The sequence below is a fragment of the Ctenocephalides felis genome, unplaced genomic scaffold (assembly GCF_003426905.1).
Source record: "Ctenocephalides felis isolate EL2017-DRISC unplaced genomic scaffold, ASM342690v1 CF-g0.4_SCAFFOLD_00845, whole genome shotgun sequence".
Taxonomy (NCBI): domain Eukaryota; kingdom Metazoa; phylum Arthropoda; class Insecta; order Siphonaptera; family Pulicidae; genus Ctenocephalides; species Ctenocephalides felis.
In genome coordinates, this window is record NW_020536999.1 from 95359341 (window position 1) to 95377789 (window position 18449).

At 32.0% G+C, this 18449-nt stretch overlaps 4 protein-coding genes across 4 annotated transcripts; all 4 read left to right on the forward strand.

Moving 5' to 3' along the window:
• LOC113363935 (anion exchange protein 2-like) lies at positions 1–7731 on the forward strand. The gene is made up of 16 exons (XM_026606415.1): positions 1–174; positions 403–562; positions 653–898; positions 1226–1366; positions 2623–2833; positions 2938–3161; positions 3231–3504; positions 4484–4702; positions 4886–5059; positions 5126–5326; positions 5411–5604; positions 5740–6002; positions 6136–6350; positions 6413–6621; positions 6685–6855; positions 7657–7731. The coding sequence occupies exons 1-16, from the start codon at positions 116–118 to the stop codon at positions 7729–7731; spliced, it is 3036 nt and encodes a 1011-aa protein (XP_026462200.1). The 5' UTR covers positions 1–115.
• A 3656-nt stretch (positions 7732–11387) lies between these two features.
• LOC113363155 (zinc finger protein 888-like) lies at positions 11388–13660 on the forward strand. Its single transcript, XM_026605634.1, has 4 exons — positions 11388–11478; positions 11622–11737; positions 11940–13567; positions 13656–13660. The coding sequence occupies exons 3-4, from the start codon at positions 11968–11970 to the stop codon at positions 13658–13660; spliced, it is 1605 nt and encodes a 534-aa protein (XP_026461419.1). The 5' UTR covers positions 11388–11478; positions 11622–11737; positions 11940–11967.
• Positions 13635–14408, forward strand: LOC113363388 (zinc finger protein 454-like). The gene has a single exon (XM_026605885.1). It carries the CDS (start codon positions 13669–13671, stop codon positions 14284–14286), a length of 618 nt encoding a protein of 205 aa, XP_026461670.1. The 5' UTR covers positions 13635–13668; the 3' UTR covers positions 14287–14408.
• Positions 14409–16956: 2548 nt separating this feature from the next.
• On the forward strand, positions 16957–18123 carry LOC113363156 (zinc finger protein 239-like). Its single transcript, XM_026605635.1, has one exon. The coding sequence runs from the start codon at positions 16957–16959 to the stop codon at positions 18121–18123; it is 1167 nt and encodes a 388-aa protein (XP_026461420.1).
• Positions 18124–18449: the final 326 nt, after the last annotated feature.

The window sequence follows — 18449 nt, forward strand, 5'->3', positions numbered from 1 at the left end:
AAAGCAGTCCGGAGCGGAGAGATTCGGCACAGTCGTTCTGTCCGGAGCTGGATCAGGAACTGGATCCGCTTCTGGATCGGTTTCCGGGTCGGCAGGAGCCCCGAGAAGGATATCTATGCAGCCTGAGGATAGACAGCTGGAAGAACACGACCAGGATGATTTAGTTTCACATAGGTAAGGAAATAAATGGACTTAGAAAAGCAACCAGGTAGTTACTACTATCGGTTTCATCTTAGTCATCAACAAACATTGCAAGATGTTATGTTTTATCTAAAAATTTTTGCCGGTGACAAATGAAAATCCAGGAGATCGAGGATCAACTTAAATTCTTTTAGCAATTGGGTTCAAGCCTCATCATACAGTTACCCACATAATTCTACTTTTTTTTTTTTATCATCACAGGTCAGATGATCCCAGAGGGCTCCGCCGACATAAAATTCAACCAACCAGATCATCCAGCAACTCTTTTGTCCACATCGCACGCAAAGAAGAAGGTCACAAGTTGTCTAATCTGTTGACGCAGTCAACTCTGAAGAAACTTTATGACCACAGTCCACACGAGGTAAAAATTCTAACGATCTTCATACCATTCATATACACCAGCTCCAAGTAAATCTTTTTCCAACCTATAATTTATTGAATCAATTTCTAGGTTTTTGTGCAATTGGATGAACTAGTCGGTACAGGAGATGATCGAGAATGGAAAGAAACTGCTCGTTGGATCAAATACGAGGAAAACGTTGAAGAGGGTTCCGACAGATGGGGTCGTCCACACGTCGCCTCTTTGAGTTTCCACTCACTTCTCAATTTGAGAAGATGCTTGGAAACTGGTGCAGTTTTGTTGGATTTGGACGAGAAGGATCTACCAGGAGTTGCCTACAGGATCGTAGAACAGATGGTGAGATAAAAAAATAATTTTCTGGTTACTAATAAAAATTGTGCTGTTATACAAACGTAGATTTAGAAAGTGGATTTTTATTTAAATCGTAGATGCAGGAAGTAGATGTTTATTTACACATTCTAATTGGTTTGAATATCCAGAATTTTTCTTCTAAACTAACAAAACTAAAGTACTTACATCTTTGACATCTATTTTAACTTCTTTTCTTTTCGTAAAATAATATGCGTTACGCATTACTGCACCAGTTTTTCTGATAAACTAATAAAAACAAGGTTCTGTTAATATTTTTGACGATTCTATTGTGAGTTTTCTTTTATTTTCTAGTTAGTGGACGAACTGATTCTGGAAGACGACAAGCCCATCATCATGCGTGCTCTTCTGTTACGTCACAGGCACGTGAACGAGAACGACCGAGGGTTTATGTTCGGAAGTCGTCGGAAATTCTCGAGTTATACAAGTTTACAGGTAAAATATTTTGCTTTTGATTTGTTTTTTTTTTCTGACATTTTTTTGAGTTTTGTGCAAAAGTGGATAAAATAACAGAACCAGTTTCTATTGTCTGTAACGAGTTGGTATAGGGCGTAGGGTCTTTGTGGTTAAACAATGTATAGACTCTTTAATTTAGAATAAATTTGCCGAGTACATTTTTCAAATTAATCGAACCGTTCAAAAGATTCAAGAATTTTGATAAGCAAATGCTCTCACACTTATTTCTATAAACGGGTTAGCGGGCTAATGCATGTCAAATCGCCCCAAAACCTCAAAGTGACAAAAATCGATTCATAACCTCTAAAATGTCTAATGTACAACTTCAACTATATATTTAAAAAACTTTCCTCGATCTCAAAGTCTTCCATCTGGAACCTTCCACTCGAGGAATTGTCCCCTGAACATGTCGCTCGTCTGCAATCGGAACGTCTTCAGAGTCGATTGAAGCAGCCGAGGAGCAGTGTGGCGGTTTCCGATCATCGCCGATTGTTATTTTCCAACCAGAATAACAACCATCAGTTAGAACCGACTATTTCGGTTATAGATGAGAAGTTTGGCAGTTACCTGAAACCTCCGGTGCCACCATCTCTTGCCATCTGCAGGAGACATTCGGCTCATGTTATAGTAAATAGGAGTTTTTAGATTTTTTTGGATTGTTGGCATGTTGTTGTTTGGATTTTTGTTCTTATTTAGATTGCTGAAATGGAGTCGACTTGGATTGTTTAGATTCATTTTTTGGCTTTCTTGTATTACTCATATTTTTATTCCGTTAGTTGGAATGTTTATTTTTTTTATTATTTAACCTGAATTGCTGGAATGCTTTTTTGATCTTTGAAATATTAGCTGGATTGTTGATTTTGGATTTTTTTCATTTTACTTGCATTATTCTGAAATGTTTTCTGAATTTTAGTTTGTTGGCATATTTTTTTGTACCTATTTTTGTTTGTTTTGTTGAAATCCATTTGCTTATGATTACAACCTTACCTAGATTTTTGGAATGCAGTTTTTATTTCTGGATCCAGAATTGTAAATCAATTCATGGATTTTTAAAATTCCACTTGAAACCTTGGAATTTTTTTTTTTATTATTGGAATGCAATTTTTTTGGTTTTGACATTGTTGGAACGCTGGAATGCTGTATAGTTGGAATACATTTTTATATTCTCAATTATTTGCACGAGTTAAAAAGCAAATACTGAGGCGAAAATCTACAATTGTTTTCCAATTTTTTAGAACTTATCTGACGACAAAGGCAAAAAACGAGACCTCCCCTCTTCAACTTTACACATCGACCTTTTGACGAGGAATGCTTTGGGGTCTAATCGTCGTCTTGGGGCTTCGGAGACCCGTGTGGATATGAAAGAAGAAAATACTTATTCTGCATCACAAGAGGACCTTTATAAAAAGACTCATAACGAAGCTATCTTGAGGAGGATACCAACCGGTATGAGAAAGATGTTTCTTTAATTATTTTGCATTATTTAACCACAGACTGTAGATTTTTCTGCGCCAAAAACCACCATCAATCACACTCTTTTCCTTCTCCAGGTGCTGAAGCAACAACAGTCCTGGTCGGTTCCGTAGACTTTCTGGATCATCCGACCATTGCCTTCGTGCGTCTCGCATCCGGGGTGCAAATGCCGACTTTGACCGAAGTTCCAATACCCGTCCGATTCATGTTTGTCTTGCTAGGACCCGACGATTCTGACCTGGACTATCACGAAGTCGGCAGATCTATAGCTACCTTGATGGCAAACCGACCATTCCATCAAGTAAGAAGAAAATGTCTTAATCGAAAATTAACTTTAAGTACTAAAATCATCTATTGTTTTTTTTACTAGGTGGCTTACAAAGCGGAAGACAGAAGAGAACTACTGTCTGCCATCAACGAGTTCCTGGACGACTCCATAGTGCTTCCACCAGGCGATTGGGAGCGCCAGGCCTTGTTGCCATTTGACGAAATCAAAGCCAAGAGCGAGAAGATTAGGCAGAGGCGTGCCAAAGAGGCTAAGGAGGCTGCACTGGGCGGTGATAAAGGAGGCCCTGGTGGCGGCGGTGATGATGGCGGGGACGGGAAGAAAGGAGGAGACGAGAAGAAGACTGGAGGAAGTGGAGGTGAGATGATTTTAATTGATATATATGCTGTCTAATCTCTGAGCGCATTTAAATGATATTTCATATGCAAAATAGTATTCTGGATTTGCCTATTGACAAGTTGCATATTTAGAACAAATGTTTTTATCACAGATAAGGATTTTATATAGTTTTTTTTGCATAATTAGTGAATCATTGGTGATCACTTGATTGTGCCTTCAGAAAAATTTTGATAAATTGAACTATCTACACGATTTGTTCTGTTTTATAAAGTATTTTATGCCACAACACCGTCTAGTGTGTCAATACAACTAATTTTGTCTACCTATGTCTCCCGTAATCAATAGTTGTTGAACATCCTGGAAACTAATTCTAGCAAATTTTTTAGTCTCTGCCAGGCGCAAAGTTCGCTTTTCGTCCAAAATCTGGACCAGGGACAACGACAACCATAATGCCACAAACGATAAAAGGAGAAAACCTAATTTAGCCTTTAAACTAACCATGAAACTATTAGAAATATTTAAAAAATAATATGCATGCGTGTATTTTTGTTGTTTTGAATACATTTTTATGCAACTTAGACGTTGTTTTTGTTATCTTTATGATTCCTTATGATTTTGGAATAAAATTGTCGTATATTCCCTTTTTGATATTTTTGGAGAACGTCTGAACTGGTTTTATAAAATTCGATTATTTACGACTATAGGAAAGTTAAAGCATTTGATAATTTTGAAAGTCTAATCAAGTTTTATTTCAAATTCTTTTTATTATATTCTTATGGCATGTGGGGTATCGTTTGAAAGGTCTTTTTGAATAGAATAGGAAAATTAAATACTTTTTTGAATACAGCAAGTGTTTGTCAATAACATCAACTTATAAATCACTTATAAATTAATATATTCATTGCTTATTGATTAAGCCGATTATTTATACATATCAGGTAGATTATGGCTTAAGGCAAAATGCCACTTGCACCTAGTTCTATTATTTTTTATTTCAGGAAAGAAATTAGTAAGACGTGAACCTTTAGAGAAGACTGGAAAAGCTTTTGGTGGTTTAATTAACGACATGCGATACCGATTTCCATTTTACATTTCTGACTACCTAGACGGATTGAATTCACAGTGTGTTGCTGCTACTATTTTCATGTATTTTGCTGCTTTATCGACAGCGATAACTTTTGGAGGATTGCTCAGCGATAAAACTCATAATTTAATCGGTAAGTGGAAAAATATCAAAAAGTAGCCGAAAAATACTAGAATACTAGAAGAACCTTTGAATTCTGCAGATCGCAGTGTTTGCACCACAAACATAGAATTTTCATATATGATTCATTACCGTGTCTACTATAACAATAATATCTCAAACTAATTCTACCCTGCCCATAATTTTCTTTTCTTAGGTATTTCTGAAACCCTGGTCGCCGCCTCTGGCTGCGGAATCATCTTTGCCCTGATAGCTGGTCAACCTATGGTCATCATAGGAACAACCGGACCTCTGCTCCTTTTAGATGAAAGTTTATATCAATTTTGTGTCAATAATGATATAGATTTCTTGACATGCAGGCTTTATATGGGTAAGTTTATTTAGAAAGTGGATTTTCTTAGGATTATGGTTATTTGCATATTATTTTTCTATCTAGGTTTCTGGATGGCCATCACCGCCATCGTGGTCGCGTCCGTGGAAGGAAGCAGGCTGGTGAAACTTTTTACGCGTTTCACTGAAGAAATCTTCTCAGCTTTGATCTCCTTAATTTATATCTTCGAGTCCATAATGAAATTGATTTACGTCTTCAAAAGAAATCCACTATTAGGAGACTACTGCACTTTATCATTTTTGACTGGTGGATTATTTGGAACAACCGATGATTCCAACTATACTACCGAGAGCAATGGAAACTATACAACAGAGTTTAATTTCTATGAAGATTCAGGGAACGGAACGAGTGATCCTTGGACCATGCAGTCGTCGAATGAAACTATGAAGTTGCCGACTAGTGATGCTTTAGGGCCGATTAATCAACCTAATACGGCCTTGTTTTGCCTCATTTTGGCGCTTGGAACTTTCACAATTGCTTATTATTTGAGGATTTTCAGGAATGGACACTTTTTGGGACGAAATGTAAGTAGAAAGAAATAAGGAAATAAAAATAATATTACAGAAACGTATTTGGAGCTACCAAACTTTTAGTTTTTTAACCTCAAGCCTAAATATACAAAAACTCACTACTTACCATCAATTTCTATCCTTTCCCAGGCCAGGCGTGCACTAGGCGACTTCGGTGTCCCCATCGCGATCGTTATCATGGTGACGATCGATTATTTAGTCCCAGGCACGTACACAGACAAACTGAGTGTTCCTGAAGGACTATCACCCAGTGATCCAGAGAACAGAGGCTGGATAATCCCTCTATTGGGCAAAGACCCTGAAAATCCATTCCCAGTTTGGGCAATGTTTGCAAGCGTTGTCCCTGGAGTCTTGGTTTACATCCTGGTGTTCATGGAGACCCATATTTCTGAGTAAGTGGGAGGAAAAAGATATATTTCCAGGATTTATCCATTGTATAGTTCTTGGTTATATTTTGGAGCCTCAAATTTTGGCTATGAAATATAACAAGTTGTTTCCATTACATCTATGTTTATTTTTTTCCAGATTGATCATTGACAAGCCGGAAAGAAATTTGAAGAAAGGTTCAGGTTTCCATATGGATATTGTAGTGATCTGTATTCTCAATGCAGTTTGTGGTGTCATGGGAGCTCCTTGGCATTGTGCTGCCACTGTACGTTCCGTCACCCACGTCGCTGCCTTAACAGTCATGTCCAGGACACACGCTCCTGGAGAGGCGCCACATATAGTTGAAGTCAAAGGTAAGTAAATAAGATAATAACTATGTATGAAGTATCAGGATGATCATATTATTTTTTTATAGAACAACGTTTGAGTGCCCTGTTCGTCTCTTTGCTGGTCGGTCTGTCAGTGCTGATGTCCAATCTTCTGAGACTGGTGCCAATGTCTGTACTTTTCGGAGTATTTTTGTATATGGGTGTCTCGTCTACCAGTGGTGTCCAATTCTTTGATAGGCTTCAATTGTTCTTCATGCCTGTCAAACATCATCCAAGAGTTCCTTACGTCAGAAGGGTAAGTGGAATAATGACCTAACGTTACCTACTACAATAGGTTCTATATCTTATTTTTTGGTAGGTCCAAACATACAAGATGCATCTGTTCACTTGTGTCCAATTAGTGGCTCTTGCTCTCTTGTGGGTTGTTAAGAGCAGTCGAGCCTCATTGGCCTTCCCGTTCTTCCTGATCATGATGGTGCCGCTGAGGCAGAAATTGGCGAAGATTTTCTCTCCTGAAGAATTGCAAGCTGTAAGTAATATTATATATTTATTTAGAGTTTTTTCTTTGACTTATTTAGGTAGTTTCTCACTTTTTCTAAAAAAAATGTTTTTAAATGAAGGTTTTTTGTTAGTTTTATATTTTGACAATACTTTCAAATCGTTTTTCACTTCCTTGATATCTAAAATTCTTATTGAGTGTATCACTGTTGTTTACAAAGTGGACAGTAATTGTTGTTATATTGACGAAAGTTCGCAATATATCTACAAGAGAATAAACGAACACATTTAATTACAAAAAATCCAAATCAATATAAGACAATGTTTTCTGAACATGTTATTAGTTTGAACCATACTTTCAATACCAAAAATCCTATAATTTTACATAAGGAAAACAATGGTGACCTTAGAAAATTTGCTAATTCTCTATTTATTTTTCAAATTCCCTTTGCGTTAATAAACGAAATTCTGCTCTATTAGTACATGACTCGTATCAATTTTTCAAAACATAATTCTTCAAATCTTAGAATCTGATTTTATATTTTCATATTTTTGTATTTTATTTTCTCTAATTGCGTCCCCACTGTTTAACTATCCTTGAAACCCTCTCTTACATCTTTCGTGAATCCTCGGTTTTTTCATCTGGCGCGCTCGGTTCGTTGCTTGCAACGAACGGTACATAATTCTTTAGTTTAAATTTAAAAAAAAAATCATTATATTATTGTTTATTTTCTATATTTTTCAAATTTTTGTTATTGTTTTTCCTGGTGTGGTATGTATCAATTTTTTACTTGTCATTGCATTTTTAATATATTTTGAATTAAATTTTTAGCTGGACGGTAAACAACCTGATGGAAGGACAGAAGATGAACCTGATTTCTATGAACAAGCTCCATTACCAGGATAAATAAATAAATATATATATATATATATATATATATATATATATATATAAACTTAGCAAAAACGTAAGAAAAACGTTAATACTATGTTACACAGACCACGTAACAGGTATGAAATATTTTACTGTATAATAGTACAATTTATAGAATTTATTTATATATATTTAGATATATATATATATATATTTATATATATATATATATATATATATATATATATAATATGTATATAAAAAATATATACCCAACAAAAACAGTAACACTACGCTACTCATGTTACGTAACAAGCATGTAGCATTTCACTGTATTATAGTACAATTTATGGAATACACATATATATATTTTCGTCGATAGAAATATTTAATATTTTTCTGAAATTTAAAATATATAAAAATATATATATGAATGTTAATCTTAATAGATTTTTGGATATATATATGTTTTATAGAAAAAATTTATTAAAAACAGTTATAAAACAAATCAATTCCAAGTCCAATGTTGGTGTCTTAAAACTTAAAAGTAGATTTATATATGTGTGTATATATATATATATATATATATATATATATAAATATAAACATAATAGTTTTCTTAAGCCTTATAGTTAAAATTTGACCCAGTAAACATAGATACGTAACAAAACCCGTGATGCAACGTAACCCTAGTTACTTAGTTGTTACGTATGTTTACTCCACATATGTCACTCGGTAAATCTTCGATGTAATTAGAATACACTTTCTTGTAAAAACGATCCATGAGAAATTTAACCATGTTTTTATTGGTTTATTAGAATTTAAAAAAAAAATGTTATGAAATATAAACAAAAATAAATACTCTAAGTATTCCACAGACAGTTTGATCAATATATATTAAATTCCTTTTTCAACTTATCGTTGTTACATGCATTTACTTTTTTGTGGATTTGTTAATCGAAGACTTATCGATTTAAAATAATTAGTTAATTATTTATGTTTTTGCATATAATTTTATTAAATAAAAGTATGTGCCAAAAATATAAATCGAACTTTAAAGACTATGTTGCACACACCATATTAAAAATAATGTCTGTATTATAAAGTTATTGAAAATCTCAAATTAAAAGTTTAATATTATTATATATATACGAATTCAATGGATCAACTATGTAACTAATAGTTTTAATAGGTTTAAGTAATTTTTTTGTAGTTTTTGAAAAAACTATGACAATGTGATCATCGATTAGAAAATGTGCAGGAATTTTAAAGCCATTTATATATATATATATATATATATATATATATATATTTTTGAATATTCTTGAATTTGATGTTGATATATATGTTTAATTTGAGTTTAATATTCGGGCGTAACATCAATAAAAAATTTTTTATTGATGTTACGCCCGAATATTAAACTCAAATTAAACATATATATATATATATATATATATATATAATTCTCTCGTCATGTTATTCGTCGCAATACTCCTCCGAAACTGCTTGACCGATTTTTATGAAATATAATAACGTTTAGTATGACTGAGAATTATCTATTTAACTATAAATAATAAGAGTTGGTCATCCTTAAATTTTTTTTTCATTTTTTTAATTTGTTCAATTTTATTTTATAATTATAAATAAAAAATTACGTAGAGCCCTAAATTTTCACCCTTCTACTACAAACCCCAATTTCGAAAATTTTCATCAGGCATTCAGTCAATGTTTTTTACTGAGTTTCGATTCAAATTCGACCAAAATATTAAAAAAGCTTAAATTTAACTTAAAAAAACTTATTTTTAGTCAAGGGTTGTCCAAATCTAACATTTTTTTCTATTTCTGGGATCAACTTTCTCCATTTAAATTTTCTATAAATAAACAGTCAATAAGTATTTTGTACTTAATTTCGAAAAATGCCATGTTTAAAAGTTCAAAAAATCTCTTATTATTTATTAAGGGTTGTCCACTCTCATCTCTTTTTTTTTCATTTCGGTATCAAATTTATTCATTATAATTTTTTGTCAATGCGGAATTGAAAAAACTGATTATTAAAATCTATAGATAAAAAATTTTACTTTATTTTTCCGTTATTCGAGTAACTTGTCTACCCTCATCTTTGTTTTTAAATTTTGGTATCAATTTTCTTTATTTTATTTTTTTAATTTGTAATTGAAAAAAGAAATATTAGAACCTTTAGATAAAACAGTTTTTGAAAGAGAACTGAATACCTACGGTAAAGCTGTAAAATTTTCTAGAATTGTAAAAAATTAGTCGACTATCAATATGCCTCATGAACATTCACATGTGGCTTGCTTTGCAGTGGGTAAACCTTCTATATAATTTGCGTTAGGTGCCCCTTTTACTTATATTTGTGGTAAACATTTATATTTTAATTATATTTGTGCGAACATTTATATGTGGCATGCTTTGCAGTGGGTAAACTTTTCATATAATTTGTGTTGGCTGCCCCTTTTACTTGTATACTGCATACTTGCATACAATTAGTTATTTTTTATACTAAAAATCCTATAAATATTTTTTATGAACAGGTCAGTTAGTATATATATATATATATATATATATATATATATATATATATATATAAATGGCTTAAATTTTCCTGCACAATTAAAATATTTCTTATTATATATAAATATTCGAGACAATTTGTCTCCTCGATGGTAAAACTGTACATATCAATAGTACTTAGTACTCGATCTTAATAAAAACGAAAACTATAGTTTTAACTACAATCTAATAACTATTATTAATAAAAGTCTCACAATTCTAATTATAAATAAATGTATAATTTAATAAATTAAATTTGTTATGTTTAATTAGTTAATTTTTAAATAAATAAGTATATGAGTACCTCGCAGATGTAAAACAGAGTATAAATAAATGATAGTATATATATAAATAAATATTTTAAAGATCTAAAATCAAAATTTGTTTTTTCTTATAGTATTACAGTAAATGATATATACAATGTATATATCTTTTGTTTATATATATTATATATATATATAAACACCGTTTCCTTACAAGTAGCACAATAGACTTTTAGTCAATGACTTTTTTACGAATATTTTTAACATGTTTGAAGTGAGTAAAAAACTTTGCATTTCAACATTTGAATATTCATACACATTGCACTCTACTAAACCATCTAGCTAAGCCCTAGAAGATACGAAAAAATGTTATTTGGATAAAATATGCAGAATAAAATTACGAATAAAACGATATATAAATCGTTAAGTGTGTTTATATAATTTTCTCGCACTTTGATACTTCTTCTTTAAAACAGCCACGCAGCATCATGACTGATTTGAAAAAAAAAATCAAAATTTTCAAAAACCTTGTTTTTTCAAAGTTTTCAAAAATTTCAAAGCTTGTTTGAAAATTTTAGTTTTCGGTACGAGAAGTTCCAGCAATTTGCCTTAATGCACGACGCCATCTAGTTAACGTTAATAATTAATAAATAAATAAAATTTATTTTTGAAATAAATATCTCGCAAATTTTCTTATGTTGGCAACAGTGACATAGGAGCGCCGCCATATTCAGTTTGTTTAACGAAGTTTCTTCACCTGTCAAACTGTCAAACTGTCAAACAAACTATTTAATGGACTGATGAAACATTTAATTTTTTATTTATTTAATTATTCAACATAATTATTGATTAAATGTTAAAATAAATATATTATATAAATATATAAGTATAATTAGTAGTGTGTATTAAAAGGCAGTGTTTGTGAGATTGATTGATAAACATAAAGGTAGTGTAAAATACTTTGAGGTTATGTCACTAGGTTAATTTGTCATAATGTTTATTTTATACAGAAAGAACTATAAATATTTAATTTTAAATATAGGTAGGCAATAGATAATTAAAGCTAAATTGTACTTTTGTATATTTCAGCTCTGCAATAAGCCAAAAGTTTGGAACAAATAGTTTCACCTTCTGTCGAATAGATTTTGAGGAAGGGGCCATCTTGGCGACATACATTGTCCAAAACAGACTACAGTTAATTTAATGTAAGAATAGATTTGAATATAAAACTTGCTTAAAAAATAAATCCAACCATTGAGGAAATCTGGATATTGATTTACACACTTCTGTGAAATATTACAACTGGATAAATCCACTCCATTCTCAAACTATCAATAACTAGTTCAATTATCATATTTAGCAATAGCTCATTAAATAGTAATTAACTACTTTTGTCAATACTTACAGAATACACGCAGTGCACAAGTATTTCAAAATGTCAGAAGCTGTTGATGATCCGATAATTAAAATTGAACCACAAGAATATCCAATCGAAGACATCAAAGAGGAAATTGAAGAAGACCCTGAATCCTATTCAGAGGATGACGAAACGTGTCTGAAAAGGTTCAGAAATTCCATAGTAAAAATCGAAGAAGAATCTCAACAGAATATAATTCAGAGTCCTCCTTATAAATGTAACAAGTGTAATAGAACATTTAGAAAGTTGCATAATTTAGAACAGCATATGGTAAATCATAGTCATAAGTGTACTGATTGTTCAAAGACTTTTTCAGATGCAAGTACATTAAAAGTACATCTGAGAAGTCACACGGTTGCAAATCATTTTGTATGTACAAAGTGTGATGAAGCATTTACTACAAAATATCATCTGGATCAACACATTTGTCCTTGTTCCACAAAACAATTAGATGAAATTATAGTTAAAATTGAACCTGAAGAATTTCCAATTGAAAATATTCAACAAGAAATAGAAAAAGAGCCTGAAGAATATTCAGATGATGATAAAACATGTCTTAAGAGATTCATGAATTCTATAGTAAAGATAGAAGAAGAACCCCAACAGGAATTAATTCAGAATCTTCCTTATAAATGTAATAGTACGTTTAGAAAGTTGCAATATTTAGAACAGCATATGGTAAGTCATAGTCATAAGTGTACTGATTGTTCAAAGACTTTTCATGATGCAAGTGCATTAGAAATACATCTAAAATCTCATACAGGGGAAAAACATTCCAAATGTACAAATTGCAATAAAACATTTAATAAATATGATTTAGATCTGCACATTTGTGCTCGTGCCAAAGAACAAAACTTGAATGAATCTGGTAATCGAAAACAAAATATTCATGCTGCAAAGAGACCGTATAAATGTCAACAATGTGATAAAGCATTCATAAGATTGAGTTATTTGGATCGTCATATGCTCCTTCACACTGGGGACCGCTCTAATAAATGTACAATATGTGATAAGGCATTTGCACATTTGAGTAGCTTGAAACAACATATGCTCATTCACACTGGGGAACGTCCTAACAAATGTACAATATGTGCTAAGACTTTTACTCAATCGAGTAGCTTGAAACAACATATGCTTATTCACACTGGGGATCGCCCTAATAAATGTTCAATATGTGATAAGGCATTTGCACAATTGAGTAACTTGAAACAACATATGCTCATTCACACTGGGGAACGTCCTAACAAATGTGCAATATGTGCTAAGACTTTTACTCAATCGAGTAGATTGAAACAACATATGCTTATTCACACTGGGGATCGCCCTAATAAATGTACAATATGTGATAAGGCATTTGCACATTTGAGTAGCTTGAAACAACATATGCTCATTCACACTGGGGAATTTCGTAACAAATGTACAATATGTGATAAGACATTCTTACGATTGGATAGTTTGAAAAGACATATGCTCGTTCACACTGGTGAACGCTCTAATAAATGTACAATATGTGATAAGGCATTTGCACAATTGAGTAACTTGAAACAACATATGCTCATTCACACTAGGGAACGTCCTAACAAATGTACAATATGTGCTAAGACTTTTACTCAATCGAGTAGCTTGAAACAACATATGCTTATTCACACTGGGGATCGCCCTAATAAATGTACAATATGTGATAAGGCATTTGCACATTTGAGTAGCTTGAATAAACATATGCTTACTCACACTGGTGAACGAGCTCATATTTGTAGAATATGTGGTAAGAAGTTTATACATTTGTGCCATTTGAAAGATCATATGTTCATTCACACTGGTGTACGAGCCTATATTTGTAGAATATGTGGTAAGAAGTTCATACGTTTGAGTCATTTGAATCAACATATGCCCATTCACACTGGTGAAAGCTGTAATAAATGTACAATATGTGATAAGACATTTAGACAATCGAGTAGCTTGAAACAACATATGCTCATTCACACTGGGGAGCGTCCTAACAAATGTACAATATGTGATAAGACTTTTAGACAATTGAGTAGTTTGAAACAACATATGCTCATTCACACTGGGGAACGTCCTAACAAATGTACAATATGTGATAAGACTTTTACACATTCGAGTAGCTTGAAACGACATATGCTCATTCACACTGGGGAACGTCCTAACAAATGTACAATATGTGATAAGACTTTTACACATTCGAGTAGCTTGAAACAACATATGCTCATTCACACTGGGGAGCGTCCTAACAAATGTACAATATGTGATAAGACTTTTAGACAATTGAGTAGCTTGAATAGACATATGCTCGTTCACTCTAGGCAAAATATGTGATAAGACATTCACAGATCCAAGTGTCTTGAATAAGCATATGCAAATTCACATTGGTGACCGTCCACACAAATGTAAGATATGCAAGAAGGCATTCATATATTCATAAAGCTTGACAGGACAAATGTTGGGGTAATTTTAAGTATTCAATAATGGATTTACATAATCAGGAACTGATACATGACTGATAGAAACTAGTGGTGTATGGCATTGTGCCTTAAGGCAAATTGTTGGAAGTTCTTGTACCGTAACGAAATGTTTCAGGAATATTAAGTGTTTTCAAATAGCTTATCATAAATAAATATTGTAACATTGTCTAATATTTTTAAGAAATATATAAACAATAAATTTTTGAAAAAAAAAATTTCAAACAATATTTTTTTTCCGAAAGAAATTGTTTTGTTAAAACGAGCAGAAAGTTTTTTAATCATTCATATCGGACCCTTAGTTCTCAAAACTGCAATTTTTTGCATATTTAGCTCTGTATCTTCGAAATGGCTGGACCTACCTTTGCCAAAAACTAATCACCTCTCCTCCCAATCATTACAAATTGGATGTTTTTAGATCATTCAAACCGGATACTCCGTTCTCTCAAAAACTCTATTTCTATTTTCTGCACTCTTTGCCTTGTATCTCCGTCACGGCTGGAGCTGCCTTTGCCAAAAACTAATCAGTACATCTCCCTATCAATAGGAAACGAATGTTTTTTGAACAATTCAAATCGGTTGAACCGTGCGCTCGAAAACATGGACAAAACACACACACACATACATCCATTTTTGTGAGGTATGCCAAAATGTTCAGAAACCTTCAAAACGTAAAGATATGCAAAACATTTCATTTTCGATTTTCGGCCCATTACTATTACTACCCTACGGGAAGTTAATAATAATAATTTTATTTTTTGTATCAACAATAGGTTTTATATTTATTTTGTAAACCAAAAGACCAAATTGATTAAACGTTTTCATTTCATAACAGATTTATGTGATCTTTAAATTAAATATAATTTTGAATTTGGTGCTTTATAACATAATAATCCATGGATTTTTGACATGAAAGGAAAAATATGTATATGTTTGAGACGTTTGAAATGAGTGAAAAAGCATGGACATTCACTTTTTGATATGAAAATTTGAAGGGAAAAACGTGTATGTCTTTTGACATGCCATGGATCGCTAGTTAACTTTAATAATTAATAATTTTTTTTTTTTATTTCTTTCTTTTTTTTTATTTACAACTGTCCTGAAACGGACAACAAGTAAAATATTTGTCATAAAACTGAAAGCATTGGCAAAATACAAATCAGCTGACCATTGCCAGTGATTTGTCGAAGGTCTTATCTATTGTTGATTAATACAGAAGAATTTTTTTTTTAATCGGGCCCTGGTAGAGCTGTTCTAAAGTTTTCTGGCGAGCAATTCGGGTGATCAGCTAGGTGATTTCTATATTTGTGTGAGTAAGCGATTATTTTATTCTTAACTGTGCTAGTGCCTGTGTCTTTGTGTATTAACCAAATTGGAACATACTTTGGTGCTTTCAAAATTTATTTTAATAACTTGTTTTGAAATCTTTGAATTATTAAAGCGTTTGAGTTGGAAGTTGATCCCTATAGCTGTATGCCGTATGTCCAAATTGGTTTAATGATAGCTTCATAGAGGTAAATTTTATTATGCGTGTCAAGTTTTGATTTTTGTCCGAGGAGCCAATAATATCTTCTTTTGGTTTCTTCAAGCTGCTTCCTCTTTTTCTTAATGTGTTCCTTCCAGGTGTAAACCTAGATATTTGACTGTATCTGTTTGATCTATAATTTTGTCATTAAGTCTTACTGCAGGACAAGTCCCTTTGCAAAGAGTTAAAATTATGTGTTTTGACTTGCTGCTGTTGACTTCTATACTCCACAAGTTTAACCATTTTTGTAATAAAATAAAATAAATTAATTAATTATTTTTGAAATAAATATCTCGTTAATATTCTTATGTTGGCAACGTTGACAATAGAACGCCGCCATGTTCAATCGAAGTTCGTTTAACTGTCAAACAAATTATTTAATGAACTGATCTTACATTTTATTTGTCATCTATTTAATTATTAACAGAGATATTGATTAAATGCTATAATAAATATATTCTATAAAGATATAAGTATAATTATTATTTTATTTTAAAGTGCAGTATTTATGAGATTAATTGATAAACATAAAGGTAGTGTAAAATACTTTGAGGTTATTTATCATGATTAACTTTTTAGTATATTTATTTCATACAGAAAGAACTATAAATATTTAATTTTTAATATAGGTAGGCAATGGATAATTAAAGCTCGATCGTGCTTTTTTATATTTCAGTTCTGCAATAAGCCAAAAGTGTGAAACAAATAGTTTCACATCTGTCAAAAAGATTTTGAGGAAGGGGTCATCTTGAAGACATACTTTATTCAAAATTGACTACAGTTAATTTAATGTGAAAATAGATTTGAAGGTAAAACTTGATTAAGATATAAATCCATTCTGTGAAATATTACAACTGGATGAATGATTTTCTTTCTAAAACATTTTATTCTCGAACTGTCAATAACTAGTTAAATTATCAGATTTAGCAATAGCTCATTAAATAGTAATTAACTACTTTTGTCAATACTTACAGAATACATGCAGTGCACAAGTATTTCAAAATGTCAGAAGCTGTTGATGATCCGATAATTAAAATTGAACCACAAGAATATCCAATCGAAGACATCAAAGAGGAAATTGATGAAGACCCTGAATCCAGCTCAGAGGATGACGAAACATGTCTGAAGGGGTTCATGAACTCTGTAGTAAAGATAGAAGAAGAACTCCAACAGGAATTAATTCAGAGTTCTTCTTATAAATGTGACAACTATGATAAGACATTTACAGGTCTGCACAATTTAAAACAGCATATGGTAGTTCATGAACATGAATGTACATTTTGTTCAAAGACTTTTCCAGAAGCAAGTACATTAGAAAGACATCTGTTAATTCATATGGATGAAAGACATTTCGTATGTACAAAGTGTCATGAAGCATTTAATAAATTTGATTTAGATCAACACATTTGTGCTCGTGCCAGAGAACAAAATTTACACTTGAATGAATCTGGTAATCGAAAACAAAATATTCATGCTGATACTGCAAAGAGACCTTATAAATGTCAACTATGTGATAAAGCATTCATAAGATCGAGTCATTTGGATCAACATGTGCTCATTCACACTGGGGAATGTCCAAATAAATGTGAAATATGTGGCAAAACATTCAAACAATCTAAAGACTTGAAAAGACATATGTTCATTCACAGTGAGGAACGGCCTTACAAATGTACAATATGTGATAAGGCATTTGCACGATCAAGTGTCTTGAAACGACATATGCTCATTCACACTGGGGAATTTTCTCATATTTGTAAAATATGTGGTAAGGCATTCAGACAATCAAGTAACTTGAATCAACATATGCCAACTCACACCGAGGAACGTCCTGAAAAATGTGAAATATGTGGCAAAACATTCAAACAATCTAGAGACTTGAAAAGTCATATGTTTATTCACACTGAGGAACGTCCTCACAAATGTAAAATATGTGATAAAGCATTTGCACGATCAAGTATCCTGAAACGACATATGCTCATTCACACTGGTGAACGTGTTCATATTTGTAAAATATGTGGTAAGGCATTCACACAGTTAGGTAATTTGAATCAACATATGCTCATTCACACTGGGGAACGCCCAAATAAATGTACAATATGTGATAAGGCATTTGCACAATCAAGTGTCTTGAAACGACATATGCTCATTCACTCTAGGCAAAATATGTGATAAGACATTCACAGATCCAAGTGTCTTGAATAAGCATATGCAAATTCACATTGGTGTCCAACCACACAAATGTAAGATATGCAAGAAGGCATTCATATATTCATAAAGCTTGACAGGACAAATGTTGGGGTAATTATAAGTATTCAATAATGGATTTACATAATCAGGAACTGATACATGACTGCTGATAGAAATAATAATAATAATTTTATTGTAATTTTTTGTATCAACAATAGGTTTTATATTTATTTTGTAAACCAAAAGACCAAATTGATTAAACGTCTTTATTTCATAACAGATTTATGTGATCTTTAAATTAAATGTAA